Here is a 25,463-nt window from a genome sequence, read left to right as displayed (position 1 = left end):
AAAGATTAAAGGTCTTTGACTAATGGTAATTGATTGACTAATGGAAATTGAGTAGTTTTGGTAGAAGCAGTTGAGCTAAAGGAACCAAACACAACTTCAGTGAATAATAATTTGTCATAACTGAGATAATTATCTTAAATACATATAAAAATTCCAAAACACACAATGTAGAAAGATTGCATTAAGATGCATTCCTAGAAGCAACTACATTATGGCTTTTCCCTCTACCCTGCCAAACAATTCCATGCAGGAATGTCATTGTATAAATTACAAGTATCACATGTAACTATATGCAAATAGTATACCTTCCCTTTAGAATAGGAATACCGTGCCAATGTTTTAGAAGGCTGTGCAACCATGTAGGGGTGGATCTTTACTGAAAGAAATATTTCTGTGACTAATTAAATATATTTCATAACCTATAAATGTTTGAAATTTAATTTAAAATGTTTGCTGAAACATCATTTTCAGTGACACAAGAATAATAATGTAAGGTCACCAGTAACTTCAATGCTAAGTGTTTTCCTAAAATAATTTCCTTTCACACTTCACTATGTCACTGTCCTGGGAGTTTACTTTCTATGATCTTTAATTCAGGGGCAGGTTATTCTGACATCAGATGAATCTACTCCTAGATGAGGTTGCCTCAGTGCTCGGTTTTGTTTTGATGAGTCCGGATTTATCTTTGCTCTTTAACCTACCATTTCATTTAATCCCTACTTTGTCTCCATGAAGTTTCTTCATAGACAGGAGACAACTCACAGGACATTTAATTCTCCCAAGCTGTTATTCCCCATTTGCATCCTCACCAAGGCATAATCTCAGGTCCTTTCTTGTCCTCGGGCTCTCTTATTAAGTAAAGTCATTCTGACTATATTTCTGCAAACTTTCTTCCTTACTTCAGGGAAATATGTGCCCAGCTAAAAATATAAACGTATATTAACTCTTGGCATAACCCCTATTTTAGGTTGAGTCTCAATTTCATTGCAAGTTGTGGGAATGTAACCACTTCTAAGTCCATTAAAGATTAATTTTTCTTCCCCACTTTTTGTAACATTTCAGTGAAAGCAGTGAACTAACAATACTGTCAATCAAGCATCTATGATAATACATTGGAGATCCCCAATCTGACTGAGGAGGCAGTGGAATTGCTCTGTAAGGAAGACTTTTAGTGAAGCATTCTCAGGAACAGATTATAGTGGCGGGATGGCTAGTTTTCATCAACTTGACAAAAACTTAATTGAAAAAATGTCCCTACCACATGGCCTATGGTCCATTTTCTTAAATGATGTTTGATATGGGAAGGTTCAGATCACTGTGGGCTATTGGTCTTGAATATTGTAAGAAAGCAAATTGGGAAAGCCATGAGGAGCTAGCCAGTAAGCAGCATTCTCCCCATGTCATCTGCTTTAGTTCCTGCCTCCAAATTCCTGTCTTGACTTCCCTAGATGATGCACTATAAGCTATGACGTGGAATAAACAAAACAAAGCCCCTCTTCTCCCCACATTTCTTTGGGTCATGGTGTCTTATCACAGCAGTAGAAATGTTAACTAAAACAACTGGAATATGGTGACACACCAAAGTCTCTTTGAATCAATTAGACTGACATAGTACAATAAAACTTTCTGTAGTTGTGGAATTTATCCACATCTTCATTGTCAGCACAGCAGCCACTGGCTATATGTAGCTATTAATCACTTGAATGAATTTATAAGACTAAAACATTGAGATTTGTTTTATTTTAATTAATTCAAATTTAAATTTATGGGGCCACACACAGCAAATAGGTACCACACTAAACAGAAGATCTAGGCAATATAAAATATGAATGTTGTTTACTATAGCCAAGGAAATGGAAATAAAGGGGACAATCAAGAAATATAATGGGAACAAGAGACACTGCTGGTTTCCACGAGAGCAAAAAGATCTCAATAATTCAAAGGCAGTGTGCTCAGGAGGATGGACAAGTGAGTCGTACCACGAAAAGGTTGTCAGGCTATTCTCAAATTCAGGTATTTTGTTTTGTTTTGTTTTTCTCATTATTTGGTGATTTTATTAGGATCACCTTCATATATTTTAGGATGTTTCCACTGTGCTACCCTCAAATACCCCTCAGTTTTAGCTGACTCTTCCCTCCTTCAAACCCATCTCCCCAGTTGAATTCCCAGTAGTCAGGAGACTCCCAAGTAGAAACAACTAGGAACAATTAGAATTTTCAGGCTGCGTGTGGTAGAGGTGGATCAGAGCAAGACAAATGAACTGTTTTTCTTTGACACTTGTCTTGAGAGAGTCTCTTCTGCTCTTCTGTACCCCCTTTCAGAGACTGCCTCATCCTCCTCCACATGGAAAGACCCTGATATATGGCATAATAATGATGGGGCAGAGAAATTACTATTTCACCTACCGAGTGATTAATATTAAATTAGTTACTGCCACTCTCAGTAGTGCAGAGGAGATCGAGGAAGAATTGGTTTTGTTTTAACGAAGAAAAATGCCAGATCCAACACTGCTTGGCATACACAGAGAACTTTTCATCTACAAATCACTACAAACTTAGCAAGCTTAACTCATTTGAAAATCTCAGAGAGAGAGAGAGAGAGAGAGAGAGAGAGAGAGAGAGAGAGAGAGAGAGAGAGAGAGAGAGAGAAGAGAGAGATGAAATAAGAAGCACAGATCCCGGTGTTCTATTTCTGCTATTTTAGAAAAACCAGGTTTGGTATTTTCTTCTTCCATTAATACACAAGTGTAGCCCCATGTGGTGGCCAGGAGGTAGTTATCTTTCTGCTGACTGATTTCTCTCATGCCATCACACTTAGGAGGAAGAGGGAGCGTGCTGAATCGCACCCTTTCCACATGTCTTTTACCTTATTTACAATGGAAATGCTTCCCTATCCTTGTAGTACAGGAACCATTCTCTGATAAACCAGTCTGCACCAACCCTTGAAAAATGATAAATCTTGGCATAATGCCCATTTTAGGCTGAGTCTCAAATTTCACTGGAGCAGGCTATCATCTTTATCAAAAATTATTCAAAACAAACATCCATGAATCTGGGACTAACATGTATTGAAAGGGGACAGGCAAGGCCCTTTAATGGTTACCCTGCTGTGTAATCTTTTCATCTTAATTCAGAATACCTTAGAGATTCAAACTGCCTTATGCAAAAAAAAAGTAAATCCTTCCAATTATTTATATGTCAGGTATATTTTTAGCTTAGTCAAAACAGATATGCAATAATGTATTCTGGCATTTAATTTCATCTGTTGTGACCCCAAGATAGGTGCTGCTTTTCTATCCTATGCTAACTCTAACCATCTTATTTTGTTGCTTTTTCTTTCTCTTACCCAGTTTCTCTTTTCTACTGAAAAAAAAAACTAAAATACAAACACTGCCCCATCACAAGAAAAAACCATATTTTTAATAATTATGGGTTCTAAAGATTTTGACAAAGGATTTGATGTTTGGAAAATGAAAATAGCTCCCACATACAAAAACAACTGTATTTGTTTGAAGAGAAGTTCAGGTTTTGTTTATAACTAGTCCAGAGCTTCTGTCTGTGTCTCCAGGCAAACATAGATCTTTCACTGTTACCTATAGTCCTCTTACCTTCTCTGAGTCCTGGGCTTCAACTTAGTTTCCACCCTTCTTTGAACATCTGAGTCAGGATCATCTCATTCTCTTGTCCCATATATCCTACATCTTGTATTCTCAAGGGAAAAGGTTAAAGAGCCTCCCAATACTATCCACATCACCACTGTCCATTAGGACATCCTAGTAAGCTTTCTATCTAATTGTACTAGTGGGAGTTGAAGAGAACCAATCTAATTCTCTTTGTATAGCTTCTCACAATTTAGGCAGGTATAGAATACACCTAAACATATTTTTTTTGCTCCATCCCCAGTAGTCTACATATTGTCACTAATGAACAGCAATATTCTGTACTATCACTTAAAGCTTTTGGGCTATGAAGTTCTGCCAGTAATGAAGTTTAATTCACTTATATATGCCAATTCATCTCTGTTACAAGCCTATTAATTTCTTCATTATTTTACTCTGTCCCTAGCCCTTGTACAATGAGGCACAATGATCCCATTTGTTTAACAACAACAACAACAACAAAAGACTTGGAGTCTCTTATAAATTACCTTCAATTCTGCTGCTTTCAGTGACCAGACAATCTCTATATTTCTTTTTTATATTTAAATCAATTTTTTTCAAATTCTTCTTTAGAGGAATGCACTGAAACTCTGGAGTACTGGAATGAAGTCATAGCAAAAGTATAGGATTCTGATGTTCTCTTTCCCACGTAGCCTTGTCCCAATAAATGCTTTCATAGCATCTCTTCCGAGGCATTCTATTGCCACAAGCACAACTCCTTTGTAGGGAGAGACTGCTGTCAGCCCAGTCATCAGTTGGAGATGTGTCAGAATACCTATAGCATTGCTATCAAAGTGAAGACTGTGACAAATAAAGGTCATGGATTTAAAATTAATCCTCTTATGCTGTTGGCATTTCTGCAGTGCATGATCTTGAAGCCACAGGAAGGTGACAGCTAAACGGTTAGCAAGAGTTAACAGAGACTATTTCATTGTATCAGCATCTGAAATTCACATTAGCCTATGCTACCTCTTTTGTATTTTTCAGGATTGGAGCAAAACATCAGGAGCTAAGGGAAAAGCAGGCAAGAGGTCTTGTTGATTATGCCACTGCAGCAATTGGATCAGTGCATGATATGGATGATGACGAAATGGACCCCAATTATGCCAGAGTGAACCACTTTCGGGAGCCATGCACATCAGCAAATGTCTTCAGATCGCCATCTCCCCCTCGAGCTGGACCACTTGCTTACCCTCGGGATGGACGACCACTGTCTCCAGACAGAGACCACTTAGAGGGTCTTTATGCCAAGGTCAACAAGCCGTATCATCCTCCAGCCCCAGCTGACAGGTAATATTAGTGAAAGATGAATGCAGTTTTATTCTGTAAGTTTCAAATCATCTCTACTGCTGAAGCAAATAAAAATGTATCCTTCAATCTACTAAAACTAAAATGACATGGTGCCCCAGACAAGTTTTCCACTTTGACTTACCAGTAAGTTATCAGTCATCAAAAATAAAACAATAGCTAGTCATAAGGTGGCATGGATGGATGGTAACAGTAGAGTGCATGGTACAACGGGGAACAATCTTTTCAGGAATACAATGGCAGGGAACTAACGATGAAGACTTTGAAAGCATATTGTCTTTTGTCCTAAGAGCACTATTGTAAGACACTTATTCAAGGAGATGACATGAAACTTGGAGGTGAGGAGTCAGAAAATGGGAAATGGCTTCCAAGCAGGTGCAACCGGAGTGGAATTATAGATAGCTATCACAGTGCAGGAGGCTTTGAAACATACGATTGGGATTTTATACTCAAGGAAAACTGAACTCTCTGGCTATTCACTGATGAGCAGAGGTGGAAAATGAGATAATCTTGTCCTAGGTTTTTGATGAATTAGTGAATGATAGGATGTGACCTGTAGGTTTAGGGGCAAGGGAAAGAGATACTGGGAGCAACTGTCTGAAGCAAGTAAGCAACAAGATGATTCCAACTGCACCTCTTGCCCAAAGGAAAATGTTCTGTCTAGGAAAAGGATAGTCTAAAAGAGCTTTAGTCCACATGCATTGTCAGGTGACCTTGGAGTCCCACGTTCCAGGAACAGGTTGAGGAACCTTTCTCTAATCTGACTGCTACTGCTTGAAATCTGTGGGGAGGAGGTGAAGAGGAAGGTACAAGAAGCTCTCATTCTAGATGAAAGAAAAAGACTCATTTTCCAGAGTTCTCAGGGTTCTGAAAACCACCAGGTCCCTAGCAGTAGCCAGCTTTTGTGTGATAGCATGATATATTGCATATGTTTACCGTTTACACATTTCCCCAGCTGGGTGATATTATGCACTTTCAATTAGGTTGGGGAGAGGAAGGGAAATCATGGCATTTTTATGCAGACTGTAAAGTGTAGCTTCACAAGACTGATTACCTTTCAGAACCTTTCCAATAACCAAGTGGGAAGCAAGGAGCAATTTTTAATCCTTACTGTCAAGCTTCCAGGTTGATAATATTAAAGAAAGATGGTCAAGTTTTTCGTTAGGACAAAATGAAAATATAAATTTCTATGACTGGTGATACGGCCATCATAAGTAAATTGCTAATTCCAAGGATTGATTAAGAGTTGGCCTTTTTCTCTCCAGCCTTCACATAGGGTTGAATTTTATCATGTAAATAATAATACTGTACTAGTCTATTCTAGGCTAAGGCATAGTCAATCTTCTGTTCTCTAAGTAAGAAAGGGCTTCGTAGCAATCCTCTTTGCATATATCTGATAGAACACCAGCATGTAAGACGGGACTTCTCAGACCTTCCCAAGCTTGTGTGGCTCAATGCTAATCCCATGGGAAGAAATGTGAGGCTTGCTGAAAGAAGAGGTTTATACCAAACCCTCAAGCAGAATTCAACCAGGTTTTTCTTTTAGGGTACTCTTCTTTTTTAAGATCTGGTATGGTAATGTGTATTGTTGGTCTCCAAGAATACTACACAACCAGAACTCATTGTATCCAAAATATTTGTCACCTAAAGTTTCTTTTAGCCACATCTTTTAAGATGCTGAATTGCTCTATCTCTATGACAAAAATCCATAAGATAAACCCAAAATAAGAAATGTTTATGTTTGTATGCAGTTTTCTAGGTCCCAGTTCATGCCATGGTCACTCAGCCAAGCTGTTTCTGGGCTCTGCATCATGACTCAGACAATGTGTTGGGGGGAAAGCTACTCATCTAGTGACAGCAGGAAGCAGAGAAGGTCTAGGAAGAGGACCGGGATATAATTAATCCTTCAAAGTTGTGCATTTTTTATGAACTTGAGAGGATCTAGAATCTGGACATATCTATGAGGGAGTCTCTATATTAATTAATTGAGGTAGAAAAACTCATGCTAAAGTAAGCATCAGTGAGTGTTTCATGGGCCAGAATCCCCTACTAAATAAAAAAGGAGGGGCAAGTTGGACAACGGAGTTTATCTCTCTGTGCTTCCTGATAACATGACCAGCTGCTTTGATTTCTGCTCTCATAATTTCTCCATCATGATAGACTGACTGCAACCTCAAACAGCCAAAATAAACTCTTCCCCCATTTAAGTTCCTTCTTGCCAGATATTTAGTCACAGTGAGGAGAACAACAAATGTCCCCCAAAACTTTACTTCCTCAAACTTGGCTCCCCTTCTGAATATCTATGACCTTATCAACAGATTAACTTAGACAAAGTTTTCATCTCTCTATGACCCCTGCTATAAACACTGCTGTACTTGGACCAAGCCTTCAATACTGAATCAATAGGGGGCATTTTTAGTCCATATTTAGTGGACACAGGACTCTTAGTTAATTTTTACCCATGTAGTTAGACCAGGAAAGAAATCTCATTGGATAATGTTAAAGACAGCAGCTGTAAAATGCTGACAATTTTTAAAATTTATTTCCTGCCAAGCCCAGACATCTATATGAGTAATGGAGTCTTAATTTTGACTCTGGCCTCTTTGTGTTAATAAATGCCCCAAATCTGCCTTCTTCAGAGTTTTAGACAGCTGTTAAATTTTTGGATAGCAGATCAAAGAATAACTCTTTTACCCAGAATTGTCTTGATTCTGCTCTTATCTTTAATTATACTTAAAGTCTGCTCTGTTCCTTTTTCTTGAAGTCTTAAAGCAAGCAATTTTGCCTTGATGCATAGTAAGCACTAGATAATGGTAGCTATTATCATCATGGTTACTGTTATGACCACTTGTACTGTCCTATAGCAATGAAATTCCAGGGCCCATGTACATCTAAGATTTCCTTTGGGCAGTATTCCAAGCAGTGTCCCCAACAGACACTATGAGTTCTAAACCTACCATATTTTAAAGTAAAGGGCATATCCCTTACCCATCCATCTGTTCAATTGTTCTTCATTTAATACACATTTATTGGGCATCTGGTAGGTTCTAGATACTGTGGAAAGTTCCAGAGAAGATGGAGAGATGGTCATGATGTATGAGGACTAGCGGAGGTTCTTTTCTATTCAGTGAAAATCCAAGACATATGGTAATGGAGAGTTGTGATATCCTGTAATTTAAAGAGAAACCTTTTCTTTCGTGTTTGTGCTATGTAGAAAAAGCCTCCTAAATCAGGGAATAGTGGAGCTAGTTCTGGGGGGAATCCTTATGCACTGATTTGATACAGTAGGATAATTGTTTTTCCTTTCAAAATTATAAAGTGTGTACAGTGATCAAGTTACATTTAAGCGAGTCCAGAAATACCCAGAACATAGCATGTGTGGAGGAAGGGAAGTGAGGGGAGTGAGGCTGCACAGCACTGTGTGCGTGAATAGGTCACGTGCTGGTAGTGATTGGTTGGTAGTAACTGCCGGGAAGACTGTGGTAAGAGTATCCTACAGCTGTCTAACTCAGACTTTAGAAATGCAGGTGGCAGCTTGTGTACAGTGGAAAGCAATGTGTGTACAGTCCTGTGGCTAGTATCATAATTGTGTCCACAGGGGTCAAAAGAATGAAGCCTACCAAGAGAATGTGGCCACTAAAAGTCATTGGTTAACTTAGAGAGGACATTGTCAGTAGCTTAGTAGGAGCTGAGGAAACTTATAGTGAGAATTCATGGAGAGGTGAGAATGTAGAGCGAGAGCCTAATAGTAGTGAAAAAGCAGAGTCATAGGCTAGGGGAAGACTGTCTTTGAAGTCGCATCTAGGATGGTGCTTCAGAGCTAGCTTACAAATGAAAGTCAGAGAATGTAACCTGCCCAAGATTAGGACTTCATTCTGTACCTCTCTGTATCATATCCTTTTCCTTAACCCCCTGTGCCACACCTCCTCCCTTCCTAGTACAATGTGAAGAAGATAAAGTGGCTCAGTTTGGGGTCTAACATGTTTAATGGTATGTTAAACCATGACTTCTGGAATGGTGCTGATCTGGGTCCAGCTCTCATCCAGATTACTACTGCATGAACTTCAGTAAAATGACTTTCCCAAGATGCCACGTCTCATCCTCATACGAACAATGCAACAAATATTTACGGAGCATCTAGCAAGGGCCAGGACTGGTGATCAGTCCTGAGTTCATTGGGGAATGGAGGAAAATGGTTCATCCCACTTACAAAGGGTCACTGTGTGATAAAAGATATGTAGATCTTAACAAAGACAGTGGTGTGTACATGGTAGTTACCACAACTGGGCTTCTGGGAAGTACAGGAGAGGGTCAAAGTGACAGAAAGTGTGGTATGTGAGACCAAAGCTTCTTCAACTCCACTCATAACTCTTTGACACCCAAGATTTTTATGTGACCCCCAAGCATATGAGTAATAAAATACATATAAAAGTAAAACACTTACTGATAATATATCATAAATAAGTCTATTTTAAGAGAATTCTTTACATATAATTTTACCAGGTCTTATAAAGGGAAGCAAATTTACACACTAAAGACATGAATGTTGTTTATTTCACATAAAGATTTAAATCCTGTCTGAATATTTGATGCTATAGGACATAAAGCATCCTCAACATTTTTCAGAGTCGATCAATACTTTGATTTTATAATTGTCAAGGCTGAGAACATCACATAAATGTACAGTACGAAATGACAGAAGTATGCTTAGGGTCCCTTTTTTAAATTGTTGGAAATTCTGTGTTCATCACAGGCCAGAATTCATATAATGATTTTTTTCTGTGAAATTCAAGTCAGCAACTCTAACATCAATTTTTCAAATCAAACATCCTAACAAATACAGTTGAAAGATACATGAATTTGGTATTTACATGCTGAGAACTGGTGGTAGGAAAACATTTAAGTCTGAATTTTCCATAGTCATGTAGGTATAATAAAAATATTGTACTACTTAACATACAGTAATCTCAAATCTGAGCCAAGGTGTAGTGTTCTTTGTACATGGCATATGCAGGGTGAAGTGTTTATGTGTTCAGAGCCAAGGCTGCCATGAAGTGGGGGGATACACATGGGTGAGTATTGACAAGACATCATGAAATGATTATGTGGTCGCCATGCATCCAGAGACCTTTTACTGTTGCCAAAAATTTCTGCAACCCTTATGTTCATTTCTGACCTCTTATGGAGTTATAACTCATAGTATAAGAAACTGGTTATTAGAGGAAACAGAAAGAAAAGAATCAATGGCAAGAGATAAAATAGAAAGGGCCAAGAGCAAAAAAGAGTTGAGGTGACTGGCCCTTGGTCAGCAGGATGAGGCATTTTTACTCACCATGAGTGAGATTAGGGGACAGCTGTGGGAAGAGCTTGCTGAGGGTTTCTATATGAGATGTAATCCTAGAATCCCACAAGATGGTCAATAACAGCATTTTCTCCTCTCTATAAGATGAAGGCTTAATACCATGATGCCTTAAATGATGACATGGTTAAAAAAACTTACATTTTATCAAGTTTTCTTCTATATAAAAATGTATCTGTTAATATATCTATGCTTAAAACTGGCCTGACACAAAAGGCATGCCACATTGCCCTAGGGTCACTAGTCAATCATTTCTTCAATATAAACCCCTCCATGTATTTTAGTCCTGTCTCATAATCCATACCTGTAGCCCTCTTGGTGATTGGTTATCCAAATACACTCAAGTCTATTGAGTTTATGATCACTATGTTAACCATGGTATACACAACTGTACACCATCTTTCAGATGCATCAGAAGCCAAAGAATTTTGTTTTCCTTGACCTTAATCTTATCAATGTGACCTAAATTTACATTAGACTGCAATGTCTAACTTATGTTATACTTTTATCTAAAACCTCTATACTTTTTCATTTGCTTTATTGTTTTAGTTTGTCTTCTACTGTTATAATAAACCATGACCAAAAACGAGGTAAGAGTTTATCTCAGCTTGTATCTAGAAGGGAAGTCAGGGAAAGAACTTTAAAATAAGAACTGAAAGAGAGGCCATAGAAGAATGTTGCTTACTGGCTTGCTCTCCCTTGCTTACACAGCCTGCTTTCTTATACAACGCAGGACCATCTGCCCAGGGGTGGAACTGCACACAGTTGGCTGGACTCTTCCACATCCGCCATTAGTAAAGATACTACCCCTACAGACTTGCCAACATACCAGTGTTGTGAAAGCATTTTCTCAATTAAAATTCCCTCTTGACAAAATATAGTCTGTAACAATTGTCAAGCTATGTATTATTGAATCTTGTATATATAGAATGACATCCAAGCTAAAAATATACTTGTTAAGATTAAAGTCAGACATGGTGATTGATATACAACCCTAACCCTAGTAGGTCCAATGCTGAGGCAGAAGAATCATGTGTTTGAATCTAAGCTGGGCTATATTTTGACACCCTATCTTACAACTCCCCTGAAATGTACTTGTTAGTTTTAGCTCATTGTTATCATTCATAAAGATATTAATTTTTGTTCAAAACATTAGCTATGCTTCATAGGTTAGTTTTGTAACTCTCATATTTATTCATTGTGACTCGTCTATGTCATTGATAAGATCATTGATCAGTGTCAAACATAATCCTTGCAATTCATTATTTGAGACTTCCATTAATCAGCTCTCTGTGGGATCTTCACTTAGCTATTAATTTAGTTGACTGGTATCTAGTTTACACTCTCCATTTCAACTGGAAATACTATAAAATCTCTGACTTACTTTGATATACCCCATGTTCATAAGAGTCACTTCATTTACCATTCAAAAGAAACCACATATTCTTAGTGAATCCTGAAGTAATTACTTTTCTTTAACAGATAATCCAAATATTGTATGCATTTAAACTTAATTAGATTTTATGTGGTCTAGTAATACTGGAATCTTCATATTTTCTTATTAAATGTTTATTGACTAGTGTATGACCACTGTGCAATTAGCCTGGTAAATAGTAGGGAACTCCCAGTCATACAGGTAAATGACCTTAATGCTCCAGCATGTATTTACAAGTGCTTTGTAGAAACTTTTATTGAGCATCTGTTACATTCCAGAGGTCATACAAGGGAGTTTAGCAGTCCTAACCCTCAAGAAACTCAACCTAATGGCTGAATCTGTCTCATAAACAATCAAAAAGTGATCATAGTATATTGTTAGAGTTATAAATAAAATCCACTGTGAAAAATCTTTAACTTGTAAGTGCCTTTGATTTTGGAAAGATCTGATACTTTAGGGCCTTCCTTTGACATTAGTTCAAATGAAAAATCCAGTGGATTGTCTATGACTTAAGTGAAATAAGCCCATTTTCTGCCTCAATAAATATCAACTATATCTCTCAGGATAGCTTTTACACAAAACAGTGGCCCATATAACACATTAGGCTATATGAAGGCCCATGAATGAAATATAACTGTTTATGAAGATTATTACTGTACCTTGCTGTTGATCCTTCAAGTCATGCATTTTATGACCTGATAGATTTCATCTGTTCCATGGTCACATGGTCAAAAGTTAATCCTACATTCAGCTCTAACTCTTGCTGGTGTATTATAGTCATCAGAAACAAAAAGGAAGAAATGGAAAGGTGAGAGGATAATACACAAAACAACTGGAAAACATCTCAGATTCTGTGAGATTTGTCATATCATTTGCATAAATGAATAATGTAGTTGTTAAACAGTGGGATACTTAGGTAATTATCCTTTTTCAAACCACAGCTCATTCTATATTCCTAAGCTAGTCATCAGAATGAAGGTTATCTTCCTTCCATGTCACTTAAATGTTCAATATTCACATACTGAGCTAGCCCAATTACCATGGGCCCTGGAAAGCTATCAATAATACAATATGTGAAATCACATCTTTTGGCTACAAAACTAGAAAACCCAATGGATATATTTGTGTTTCCTATTCATGTGGCCCTGGCCTCTTCAAATGGCATCTATATTCATCTTCCTCCTTGCCTTTGGTTTGGGGAAGACCCAAAGCTGTGGGTGAGACTCCCTGTGGGTGGGTTTCATCTTTGTGTTATATCATAATTCTAAGATAGTCCCATGTCTATTCTCTGGGAATAAGTATTTGGAAGGGTTGAATAGCCAGTGAAATACTCAAAGCAAGTTGATCCCTTTGTAAAAGTTTTCGAGAAGTCTCCAGTAACTTCACATTGGAAAAAAATTAAAGGGTCACTTCTATATGCAAGAAAATATGAAAAAACAGTGTTTCATCTTTCCAGTCAATGAAGTCAAGAAAGGAGGGGTTGCACATGTCTTTTATAGACCATACCATGGAATCCATCACAATCAGATCAACTCTAGATGACTTATTTCTTTTCCCCTTCCTCTCTGCTTTAGTAACGCAAATTTTAGATGAGTGGTTCATAGCACTTTGGCCAAGTACATTCTTACTAACATTCCATGGGAGGTTTCCCTTATTAGTAGTGTGTAGCCCCTCTATAATTCAGGCAGAAATCATTCAGTCTGAATAACTTCTGGTGTTAGTTGTCATCTTGATTTTGGCAATCCTGAAAATTTTGTTTTGGGAAAGTCTCCAAGAACAGTAAAGATGGATGTGAAAGGTATTAACAGACTCCATAGCCAGGTGGGAACAGCTGGGAGGGAACATATCATGTGCTCCTGGGGCAATGCAGGATAATTGATATCTCTTGTCACAACAGAGTATTAATTGCAGAGATTCCACATTTCACTAAGCCGTGCTCTGTCACAGACAGCTCACATGAGACTGATGTTTGTTCTCAGTCTCCTCCCTAGTGATTTCTCCAGTTAATTTTATTTCAGTCTCACAGTATTTTAGATCTTCCTTCTGACTCATACCTTTGTGAAACCTGTGTGGGGGATCTGAATGGAGAATACCGTAATTTCTTAGAGATGTAGGTTTTTTTCCCCTACAAACACAGTCAAAGTCATCTCATTTCACTTCAGGACTCCCAGTGATAAATGCTATTTCCATGGAGATTGAACTCATCAGTTGAATGAAGCAATCAGATTTCCCACCTCAGAACATAATGCCATTCATGTTTAAGTGACTTTCAGGCAATAATGAGAAATTTCTTAATGAAAGAATCTCTATGGCCTGATAAGATCTAAGAGTAACCAATATACATTAACTCTACTTTCCTCCACCCCATCTCTATTTAAAACTTGATGTTCTCATTAATTTCCCCTTGTTCTGAGAGCCCTGCTCTTGGGACGGTGCTACTTATAATGGACTGACTAAATATTCAGTTTTCAGGAGAGGAAGATGTAGACAACCTTCCAAGAAGGAGTGGTAATACACAATGACTGTCTATTCTTAAGACCACCTCCCATGCTGGTCCCAGATACATAAGCACACCCGATGAACACTCCACCCTGACTGTTAACACTTGAGTGCATTTACTCTCTTAAATGTTTCTCAGACAAATGACTTGAACTTTGGGATCTATTCATCTAGATGAGTCTATTAACTGAGGGGAGGTTGAAGGGTATGTATGGGCTATCCTCAGTTAAACGTAAAACATCACAAATGGAATAGAGAATAAGAGCTCCTACCCTGTAGAAAGGGTGCTAAATGAATATGAATAGCAGTCATGTTCTTCCTTGGCTATCAGACAGCCCTCCCTCCCTCATTCATTAACTCCATGGATTCTAAGATGCCTGTTGTATACTAAACAGTGTGTTCAAGGCTGTGGAGATGCAGTAGTGTATCAGAAGCCTTGAACTTTGTCTCTTTTTCCAGCAGAGCTAGACTGATGTTGATCTACTGCTGTTACTGCAAGCCTCTTGTGACCTGTGGTTTGCATTCGTCTATTAAGCTAAGCCTCATACCTTTTCATTACACAATATTTGCTGATGCTAGGAACAGATTTCAAAGTGCCCTTTTTACAATATCTGGATTTAATGCAATATGTAATCAAGAATAGGCCATTGTTAGGTCAATTACTTTCCTGTATTTATCTTTTCAAACAATAAATAATCAGTGGGATGGAAGGGGGCAGTAAAAGAGAGTTTAATGCTGGTACTCATAAATATCCAACATCTTAAAGAGACGTTTTAATATTTATATGTGGTGGAATACCCTCCCCTCTGGAGAGAGCCTGGCTGAAGGCTGATATGAAACCATGCAGAAACAGTATTCCTGAATCATTGTGTTGTACAGGCTTACAGGCAATCCTGAGATCCCGAGAAAGTCTCGAGATTGCCCCAAATGTGCCCAATAGTCAGTCTCTCGGTTCTTAAATTACCAATACCTGTGTGTACACACTTAAGAAGGAAACTTAGCCTGACCGGATCTCCTTTTAGCACTGTTTCCCTCTGCTAGATGCCATATGCAAATTCAAGACTGGGAGATACTTCTCAGGTTATATGCATTTGACACTAGAAGCCATAAAAGTTCAGTTGTGTTCTCAGGAAAGGTTAGTCTTAAAGTCAGATGTGAAGCAAGAACAACTCACAGACATGCTCACTCTGAGGTCCTTGAAAGCATGCTGTGAATGAAATGAGCAGTATATCAATGGAACTTCTATCAATTAATATTTACTTTTCACTTTTAGAGCCAGGACATGGACAAGTGCTGGCAGGGAAGGGGAACCTAGGTACAAGAGAGAACTTAAGAGACTGATCATAGATTCTGAAGCAGGAACTTATTTTGGATCTGGCTCTGGTATTCAGCATTGTTGCATAACTTTAAATTCTCATGTCTGAAAATGGGCATAAGCACAGCCTACAGGAGAATGCTGTTCCTAGGATTTAAGTGTGTGTGCATATACAAGTAGTATATATCATTGTGTAGTTAGTAAGCAGCATCTTTAAATGTAGCAATTCCTGAGAGTTTATACCATTCTGTCATTAAAAGTATTAATAATTCCATAGAAACTAGCACAGTGATAGATGCTTATAATTACAGCACTTGGAAGGCTGAGGCACAAATGTCATGACTGGGCTGCATAGCAAGACATTTTGATAAAAATACTCTTCGTTAATTCCCCTTTTGGTCCTTAATAGTGAATTGAAATTGGGAGTAGCATATTATCCCTTTCACTTTTATTCCAGTGATTGTATCTTGTATAATTGCAGTAAAATAGAAAAAGAGGGAATTGATATTGGTTCTAAGCCATATGCAGATCTGTGTAATCGCTTCTGCAATCAGAATGTGGAAACATTTCCATCACCACAAAGAGATAACTCATGTTCCCCTTTATAGTCAGATACTCTTCCCCCATCCCTGTCTCAGCAATCACTGACCTGTTTCACATCCCTGTAAGTGTGTCGTAAGTAGCATAGTTCAAAATTGGAATTAAGAAGATGGAAAATAATATGACCTTCTGAGATTGGATCATTTTTCAAATACCATAATGCTCTTGAATCTACCCACATTGTTGTCATGATCAAAAGTTCTTTACTTTGTGTTTTTGGGTAGTAGTCCATGGTACAAATGTGCAATAATTCATATTGTGGTTATTATAGAGATGGGAGAAATGACTCTCTCCTGACTTATATGAATACAAGCTGTTCTCCTGACTTTTATATGAACACAACCTCTGTTTCTTCCATTCCTCCTTGCATGCCTTTTATTCCTTTTTCTTGCTTTATTGCACAGGCTATAACTTCCATTACTATGTTGAGCAGCAATGGAAAGGCTGAAGACTCCTGCTTTTTGTTTTTAATCATATGGAGAAAACAAGCTAGCTTTCACCTTCGTAATATTAGCTGCAGTGATTTTGTTGGTATCTTTGTGATGTTGTGAAAGTCCTCCTTAAATCCCTAGTTTTCTGAGAGTTACAAGTCAATGAGTTTTTACCAGGTGCCTTTTCTACTTCAATTTATATAATCATGTGATTTCTTTCTCTGGCTTGTTAATGTGTTGATTTACATTTATTCCTTCTCAAACAGAGCACCAACTGTAATTAAATCCCACTTGGTTTGGCTATATAATTATTGTCATATTTTCCTATTGCTAGTATTTTGACAAGCTTTTTTGCATTTAAATTGTAAGGAATGCTGGTCTACAGGGCTATTTTTATATTGTCTTTAATTGTGATGTGTGGTAAGACCAGCTTCACTGGATGAGTGGGGAAGTGGTACACATTTTTCTTTTCTTGGAAGAGTAGGTAGAAGTGGCATTAATTTTTCTTTAAACCTTTGTGAGATATCTCTAGTAAAACTGTCAGAACCCTAACATTTCTTCTTTGGGAGGCTTTTAATTATAAATTCAAAGGCCTTCATAATTGTAAGTCTCTTCAAATTATGTTGTATTGTGTGAATTATGTTAATTTTAATCTTTCTAGAAGTTGATCCATTTTTTTGTCAAAATTACACTCTGGAATTACCTGTAGTATCTTTCTTATCCTATTGATAGGGTGTTGTCTTATTATCTTCTGAAGAAAGCAATTTATAGCCTCTCATCACCTCAGTAATCTACAGGGTTAGTACTGCTATTCTATTTCCTTCTTGATATTTGAAATGTGTGTTTTTTCTCTTTTGTCACTTTTTGTTTTTATTTGGAAGTTGGGCAATCTTATTAGCTTTTCAAAGGACCAGCTATTTTTTCCTCATTATTTTTCTGGTTCTAATTTCATTGATTTATCCTTTGTATTATTTCATTCATTTTTTTGTTTATTTTTGTGTCTTCTTTTTCTAGTTCCTCTAAATGGAAGACAGAATACTGATTTAATAATTTCTTGTGTGATGTAGCAATTTGCTTTAAATTTTCCCCTCAGCCCTGCTTGAGGTATATTGCATATATTTCCACATACTCTATATTTGTCATTTATTATGTTTTTTACATTAACTTGAGAACTATTCTTTGGCCTGTGAGTTAGACATCTGTTGTTTGGTTTTAGGAATTTTTCTATTATCTTCTTATTGTGGACTACTCACTTTACTTCACTGTGATCACGGAGCATACTCTTTCTCTACCCTATGATTGTGAATTTATTTCTCTCTTCAGTTTTATCAATTTTTGACTTTTAACATTTCTATGATATAATTTCACTGTTTTTTAGCCTTCAATATTTTCATAAAAAGTCTGTTGTCAGAATACTGCGGTGCCTTTGGAATAATGTGTCTTGCTCTTTTAACTGCTTCCATTTTTATCTTAAATTTCATGCATGTGTGTGCATGTAGATGTGTGTATGCATGTGGATGTATGTGTGTGCGCATGTGTGCATATGTGTACATATGACTGTATTGTGAGTATGTCTATGTGCATGTGTGTGCATGTGAATATGGATGTGTGTATATGTATGTATGTGTTCATGTGTGTATTGCACAGATGTATGTGCAGTGTTTAAACTTAGGATGTATGCAGCCTCATAAATCTATGGTTTAATGTTCTTACTAGCTTTAGAAAATTGGTGGTATCTCTAAAATATTCTTTGTTTCTGTCTCACCTCCTGCCTCAGAAATCCAATGAAATAAAAAATTAGAACTTTCTGTTCTGTTTTCTTGTTATTATCTTTTAGTTTGGTTGGTCTATAATGTCCTCTCTGCTGGTTTACTAGTCTTGCCTCTGTTATATCCAACCTCCCTTTAAGTCAGCTATTGAGCCCTTAATTTTATTTTATTTCATTTTCATTTTCACATGTTGTCTGACTTTTGTTGCCATTTTGCTTGAAACTGTCATTCTCTAATGAAATTCTCTCTTTTATTGTCTGCTTTCTTAACTAAATTAGTTATAGTTAATTTAAGAACCATGTATAATAGTAGTATCTGAATTACTTGTGTATATTGTTACTTAACTATTTTTCTCCTTATTTTCAGTGGGTTTTTTTCTTATCTCCTGATAAGCAAGATAATTTTGATTAAATGATAGACAAAGTCCCTAAAAAGCTGTAGTAGTAATCTAAGCCCGATGTTGTCTTTCTCTGGAGAGGTTTTAATCTTTGCCTGGCAATTGGAGTGAGCTTTCATCAGTCTTCCAATCACAAATGCCAGTGGCTAGGTTTTACTTCTGGGGATATACAGTCTATTTTTTAATTTTTGAGATTACAATTTAATTTAAACATTTCTTCCTTCCCTTTCCTCCCTCCAGACCTTCTTATATACGCTTTCCTACTTTCCTTCAAATTCATGACCACTTTTTTCAATAATTGTGATCGTATGTGTGTATCTGTTTGAATATACATATATAACTTGAGTCCATTAAAATTTACTTATATGTATTTTACTTGTATGTACATTTTCAAGGCTGACTATGTGGTACTAGAAAACCAAGGGATGTAGTCTTCCCTTGGGAAGACCACCTCTCTCACTCCCAGCTTTCTTCAGTTGCCTAAAGTTCTTTGTGTGGGGTTGAGGCTTTGTGGGCTTTTCCATGTCCAGTTTGCATGTTCCTTGGTGTCATCCTTGTTCATATCATGTTTGGGTGGTTACGCTGGTGAGATTCTTATGGGTCTAGATTCTGATGTTACCAAGAGACACAATCATACAGCAAAATCCTCAATCTTCTGGTATTTATAATCTTTCCACCCCCTCTTCTTCAATGTTCCCTGGGCCTTTGGTGTGGGAGTGTTTATATCCAATGGGACTGGGTTCCACAACTCAACATTTTGATTGGTTGTGTATTTCTGTAGTGGTCTGCATTTGTTGCAAAGGGAGGTTTCCTTGATGGGGAGTAAAAACTACACTTGTCTCTAGGTATAAGAACAAATGTTTACAGATTGTTGTTAGGGATTATGCTGGTTTAGTAAGTTATTGGTTGTAGATCTTCCTCAAATAGTCATAATTTCACTAGCACTTACTAGTTAGCCAGGTTTCCATCAACAGCCATGATAACCTTCTTGTTGAACAGATTTTAAATCCAATTAGAGAGCTATTGGTTAACATCAAGATATTCATGCCACTACTACACCCATAGGTTTATGGTGCCATATTGTTCATTTATGTGTTTCAGTGGTTGAGTAGGACTATTGGAGGTCTCCCTCTTTGGAAAATTGCATGCCCTCTTCTAAAACCATGGAAGCTAGTTGAGGATATATAGTCTAATACTCCTAGATGTATCCCATCTAGAATCCTACCAAAGTTTTGTAACAGGGTTTTTTTTTCCTTAAAATAAATGAATTCTGACTTGTAATTCCAGCTCCACAAGAATGCTGAGATCTCTGCTCAGCCTCAATGTATCTTAGTCATTGCACTCTGATTATTTTCCTAACATTTGATTCTGTGCCATTTGTGAATTAACAAATGACTTATATAGAAAAGTGCCACAGAATTTTGGACCCAACTCAATATGCTTACCTACCTACTCTTCAAAATCAGTCTTGGCCCCTAGGGTCCAGAGTGTCCTGGGAGTTATCCAAAGCCTTCAAGTGGTTATGTTCTTTGCTTTTTTTGTTTCCAAGTTTCCCTAACTTTTCTGGTTATTCTCACAAGCATATGAATAAAATAAGCCCTTTCACCATTACCCCAAAATGGATAGTCCTTGTCTCTCTTTAATATAAGTGATGATGGCATCAATAAATGGTTAGTAACATTGATGTTAGAAGACCTGAAAGAGAGTTGGGAAGGTTTTGTCCATAAGTTCATGCAAGCATGAAAGCCTGAATAGCATCCTCCAAATTCATATTAAAAAATGCAAACATAATGGCCCATACTTTTAGTCTTAGCACTAAGGAGAGAGAGGTAAACAGATCTCCCAGGCTGCAGGCTAGCTAGCCTAGCTTACTGAACAAGCTCCAGGCTAAAGAGAGACACTCTCTCAGATAATAAGGTGGCCTGTTGATTTTTCTTTCTTCCCAGCAGTCAGCCCCCACCATGAAAGTCTAGTCGTGCAGTTTTAGCAAATATGAGATCTGTTCCAGCTCCAGGACCGATGTAGCATTTCCAGTCTCTCACCGTGAATATTAACCCAGGTTCCTTTCTAAGAGGAATCTTCAACAGATAAACTGAACTGCTCTCTACAGAAGAAAGCACAAAGAGGGATAGTCAAAAGAAATTCAGAGTCCCATGTGCAGTCAGATTGCAGAGAGGCATCATAGCTACACCTCATGCTGGGAAAGCGCTACAAGAGTGAGCTAAAGAAGGGGCCTTCCAAGGAAGTAGAAAAGACTACACAGGCATCTAATACAATGGCTGCTTCTCGTGCTTCACAAAGGGCTCATATAAGCAAAAGGTGAAAGTTTCTGTTCCTCAAGTTTGTAGAAAACCTTGAATTGGCATACAAGATTTTTTAAATGAAATGCATTTGTAACTCTAGGAAAGGGCTTTACCAATAAACTAAAGCCCCAACTCTCCATTTGTAACTGTAAAACAAAAGAAAGTACAGGTGCGGGGTTACAGCTCCTGAAGAATAACACTGGGAGTTGATCTTTGACCTCCACACTTACTTGTACACACATACATGTATACCCTCACATGTGCATGTACACACACAACAGAAGTAAAATAATATGTTCAAAAGACACATGTCTAAGTCTTGGTGCATGACATAAATTCACAAATGATTTTCGACTTGAATTTAAATATTCACTGACTTGGGGAAACTTGTAGAAGAGATTGGTCATTAGTGTTGACCTTTTCCTTTCTGGACATTGTTATTGAACTGCTACAGAATAAGAATCAATATCTTGACCTTGAGAGTGTTGGTTACAATAGACACCTCCCATTGGGCCCATTCCCAAAGGGGCTACCATGATATCACTAAAACACTCTTTGGCCATATTTACATTTCAGTCGCCACTATTAGAAAACAATGTCCCCACACCTTCTCTTAAAGCCCATGTCTTGCTTTTTTTCTCCAGAAAGGATTGCTTATCCAGTGATACTCATCTCTAGCCCTTTTGTCTTGTCAACTTCTGAGTTTTCTGCCATTGCTTTCCACTCATTGAACTTTTCTCCCACCTTTTACTCTTGGCAGTAAATCTATTGTTAGTGAAATATGCAAGAATTTTATACACGATTTACTCAGGAACTTATGTACTTATGTAAATAAAAGAAACACACCAAGGAAGACAAACTAGATCTCTCTCTATCTCTCTCTCTCTCTCTCTCTGTGTGTGTGTGTGTGTGTGTGTGTGTGTGTGTGTGTTGGTAACAAACACTACAGTACCAAATTGCTTATGTAAGCATGGTTACAGATCAGAGTCCCTGAAACAACTTTTTATGAGTCTGTGTGATTTCCAAGGCTCAGAACTAATCCACTGGAAAACATAAAAGATGTAAAGCAGAGACTTCAGTAGTCATTTTCAGACCATTTGGCTCTAAATGCAGCTCTGAGGATATGCAGTTCATAAATTTCCTTCTGGATCTTTTTTTTTTTTTCAAGACAACATTTCTCCAAACTTAGCTATCTCAGGTAGAGGATTTCCAGGACATGCTTACAAGTGGGATTGGGACTCTGGGAACTTAATAAGGGTGGTGGGGGTGGTGGGGGTAGTGGCAGTAATAGTGGTGATGGCCATGCTAATGACAATTACTAACAGAATCCTTTGAGTATTTTGTATTTTCCCAGTGTTGAGACATTTTAAATGTATCACAAGTCTCTTGAGAAGAGTTGAAGTACTTACCACTTCTTAAGCTTATTATCTTTTTTTTTTTTTGTGGTAGTCAATAACATAGGATTTGAAGCAGAGAATAAATTCTCCACTTAAATACTATCCCCAGCACTCCTGTGATCCTTGGCTGTGTAGTGAACATTCTTGGGCCTCTTTAAAACTAGGTTGAAGATGCACCTGTGTCTTGTGGCATTCTTGGAGGCTTAAGCTAGTTAATGAATGTTATACTTGTAGCACTGGGGCTTGTTCATTCTGACTTCTTCTCCCTGATGCCTTTGAGATTCCCTGTCCTAGACTACTCAAGTGGACAATGTTGGGAACAAAAAGACCTAAAAACATAAATAGGAGATCACAGGAACTACCAATGATATATGTTACACCACCTTAGCTCCCAGGCTAAGGAAACATGGGAAACATGATTCCATAACACTTATTTGAGTTCTCTAATATTTACTAAAGTAGCAATTGTATTCACTCAGTATATATTCATTCATTCTTAAGAGAACTTGATGTCTTCTGGAGGAGACAAATATTAAATATTTAATTATTTCCACTCACTGAGTGTTACCAAGGAGAGGCCCAGGATGTTGTGAACACTTTTATATTGTTGAAGACAGAAGACATATTCATTGAGAAAATGGCATTCAAAGTTGAATCTAGAAGATTTTAGTACTTAATAATTTGGTGGCAAAATGGGCGCACAAGGCATCTCAGCAGAAAACCCATCTCAGTAGTGAGTGCCCTGATGTGGCAAGAATGTGGCACGTGGACAAGCAAAGGTCCTCCTGTGGACACCAGGTACAAGAATGGAAGCTTGGTGGTTGACCGAGTGGGTGTACCAAGAGATATATGTAGGTACAAACACCTCCTACTATCCATAGCATCACATCTCAGAACAACCATCATTTTCAAGTTACCTAGAGACCTGCACCTTCTCACTCCAGAATTTTAGCCCATCTCCTTCCCTATCACTCACTCTCGTGGCTATCACTCCTTACTAATCTGCTAAGTGCCTGTCTCTACAGTTGAAAGTCAACATTGTGTGGTCCAGTGTTCTCACACTCAAAGCCATGGGTCCTTCACTCAGGGTTTCTGATTCCTTACTTTTGAGATTAGCCCCTCAAATCTTCATTTCTCACAAGCTGCCAGATGATGCCCATACTGCTGCCCTGGAATCCATTGGTAAAGCATTCCTGAAGGAAAAACCCTTTATGTGGGTTCTACTTTCCTTAGGTATCTTTGCCAGTGTTCAGCACACTAGATATCAAATACATGTTCATCAAATGAATTGATCAGTTAAGGAATCCCAAAACTGATCTTGTAGGGAAAAGGGACCAGTCGAAGAAACACACCCTGAGCAGAGCCAAAGAAATACACTTTGGCCCGGCAACCAGAACTAAAGAAATGTACCCTGACCCTGAAACCAGTGCTAAAGAAACACACTTTGTCCCTGGAATCAGAGTCAGTGAAAGAAATGCACTCTGGCCCTAAAATTAGAGCCAAAAGGCTAAAAAGGACCAGAGAAAGAAACACACTTTGGCTCTGAAACCAGAGCCAAATCTGACCCTAATTCTGTGCAGAAAACTAACCAATCCTTGAGCAGAGCTCTAGCTAATCTGAGCTCAACACTAAAGTCTGACCAATCCCCACCCTGGAAACCCTATATAAACCCTGTGTCTGTTCAGCATGTGTCTGTTTGTGCTACCCAGCTGTCCTTTGCCACTCTGGCAGAGGGCAGCCACTCTCTTGGATTCTTCTCTCCCAATAAACCCCTTCAATGAGCTTTGGGTGAATATCTTCTTTTGTGGCGGCGGTAGAGCAGAGGCAACCCTGGGCAGATCAGAGCAAGCAGGGCTGTAACACTTTTGCCAGGGAAACCTTCCCTTAGCAGAGCGGAGTTGTTACACTTGGCTCTCCCTGCTCTCCCCTTGGCTCTCAGGGAGCAGAGCTGAATTGTAGCAACTGCTAAGCTGGGTGAACATCCCCAGCAGGAAGACCCTGTCCTGCTGGAGTGGAGCTGATACACTTGGGAAGCCTTTCTCTGAGGCAAGGCTGTAAGCTGCTAAGCTTACTACAACCTGTGGTAGTCCTTGGCTCCCGAGTTCCAGGATACCTTTCCATCTGAGCTGTGTAACACTCAGTATTCTGTGGTTCCTGAGTTCCAGGATACCTTTCCACCTGAGCTGTGTAACACTCAGTATTCTTTTTTTTGTTTTGTTTTGTTTTGTTTTGGTTTTTGGTTTTTTGAGACAGGGTTTCTCTGTAGCTTTGGAGGCTGTCCTGGAACTCACTTTGTAGACCAGGCTGGCCTCGCACTCACAGAGATCTGCCTACCTCTGCCTCCCGAGTGCTGGGATTAAAGGCGTGCGCCACCAACGCCCGGCCAACACTCAGTATTCTGTGACTCCCGAGTGCCAGAATACCTGACCCATCCCAATCCAGCCCAAAATGCCAACAGATCTGGCTTAGTGACTTTGGCAGTAGGGTTTCAACATTATTCTTTGGAAAGCTCTTTTGATTCCTTTCAGGCTGAAAGGCGTTGGAAAAGAATAAATTATTGTCATTCTCCTGGAATATAGCCCCAGAAATTGCAGAGTCAAGATCCACTTGCATTTTAAGTACTTATTTGGCTTCAGAGATGAAATGCTAACAGGATTACAAAAGGCCGAGTTTGCTGAGTCGCAGATTGTTTATGCTCATGTTTGGTTGAAAGTTCTTGCGTCAATCAGTACATTTCTGTTTCTAATTGCAATTTTAATTTTATTGCCACCTGCACATGCATTCTCAGTCTAAACTAGCTTGGGCAATTTGCACAGGTATAATGTAACCAAATGAGGCTCTTACCCACCAGCATGTCACCTACCCCAGTATCTAATGACTTCAAAGGCGCTGTGCCTCAATTCACATTATGATTCAGAAAGCAACCCACTTTCTTCCCCCGTTTTCACTTTCACAGTGTTGTAAAACATCTTTAATAGAAAACTTTCCTCAT

At 38.3% G+C, this 25,463-nt stretch overlaps 1 protein-coding gene across 2 annotated transcripts in view; it reads left to right on the top strand.

Annotated features, from left to right (window-relative positions):
• Pard3b (par-3 family cell polarity regulator beta) overlaps window positions 1–25,463 on the top strand; it is a 953,942-nt gene that overhangs the window by 788,231 nt on the left and 140,248 nt on the right. For both annotated transcript variants that reach the window (XM_013113796.3, XM_005070579.4), the window contains one exon: window positions 4,646–4,948. In XM_013113796.3, the coding sequence (XP_012969250.1) occupies window positions 4,646–4,948 (303 nt within the window). The remainder of the gene's footprint in view (window positions 1–4,645; window positions 4,949–25,463) is intronic.

Source organism: Mesocricetus auratus, unplaced genomic scaffold (assembly GCF_017639785.1).
Source record: "Mesocricetus auratus isolate SY011 unplaced genomic scaffold, BCM_Maur_2.0 Super-Scaffold_100010, whole genome shotgun sequence".
NCBI classification, from domain to species: domain Eukaryota; kingdom Metazoa; phylum Chordata; class Mammalia; order Rodentia; family Cricetidae; genus Mesocricetus; species Mesocricetus auratus.
This window is presented reverse-complemented; position numbering and strand designations above follow the sequence as displayed.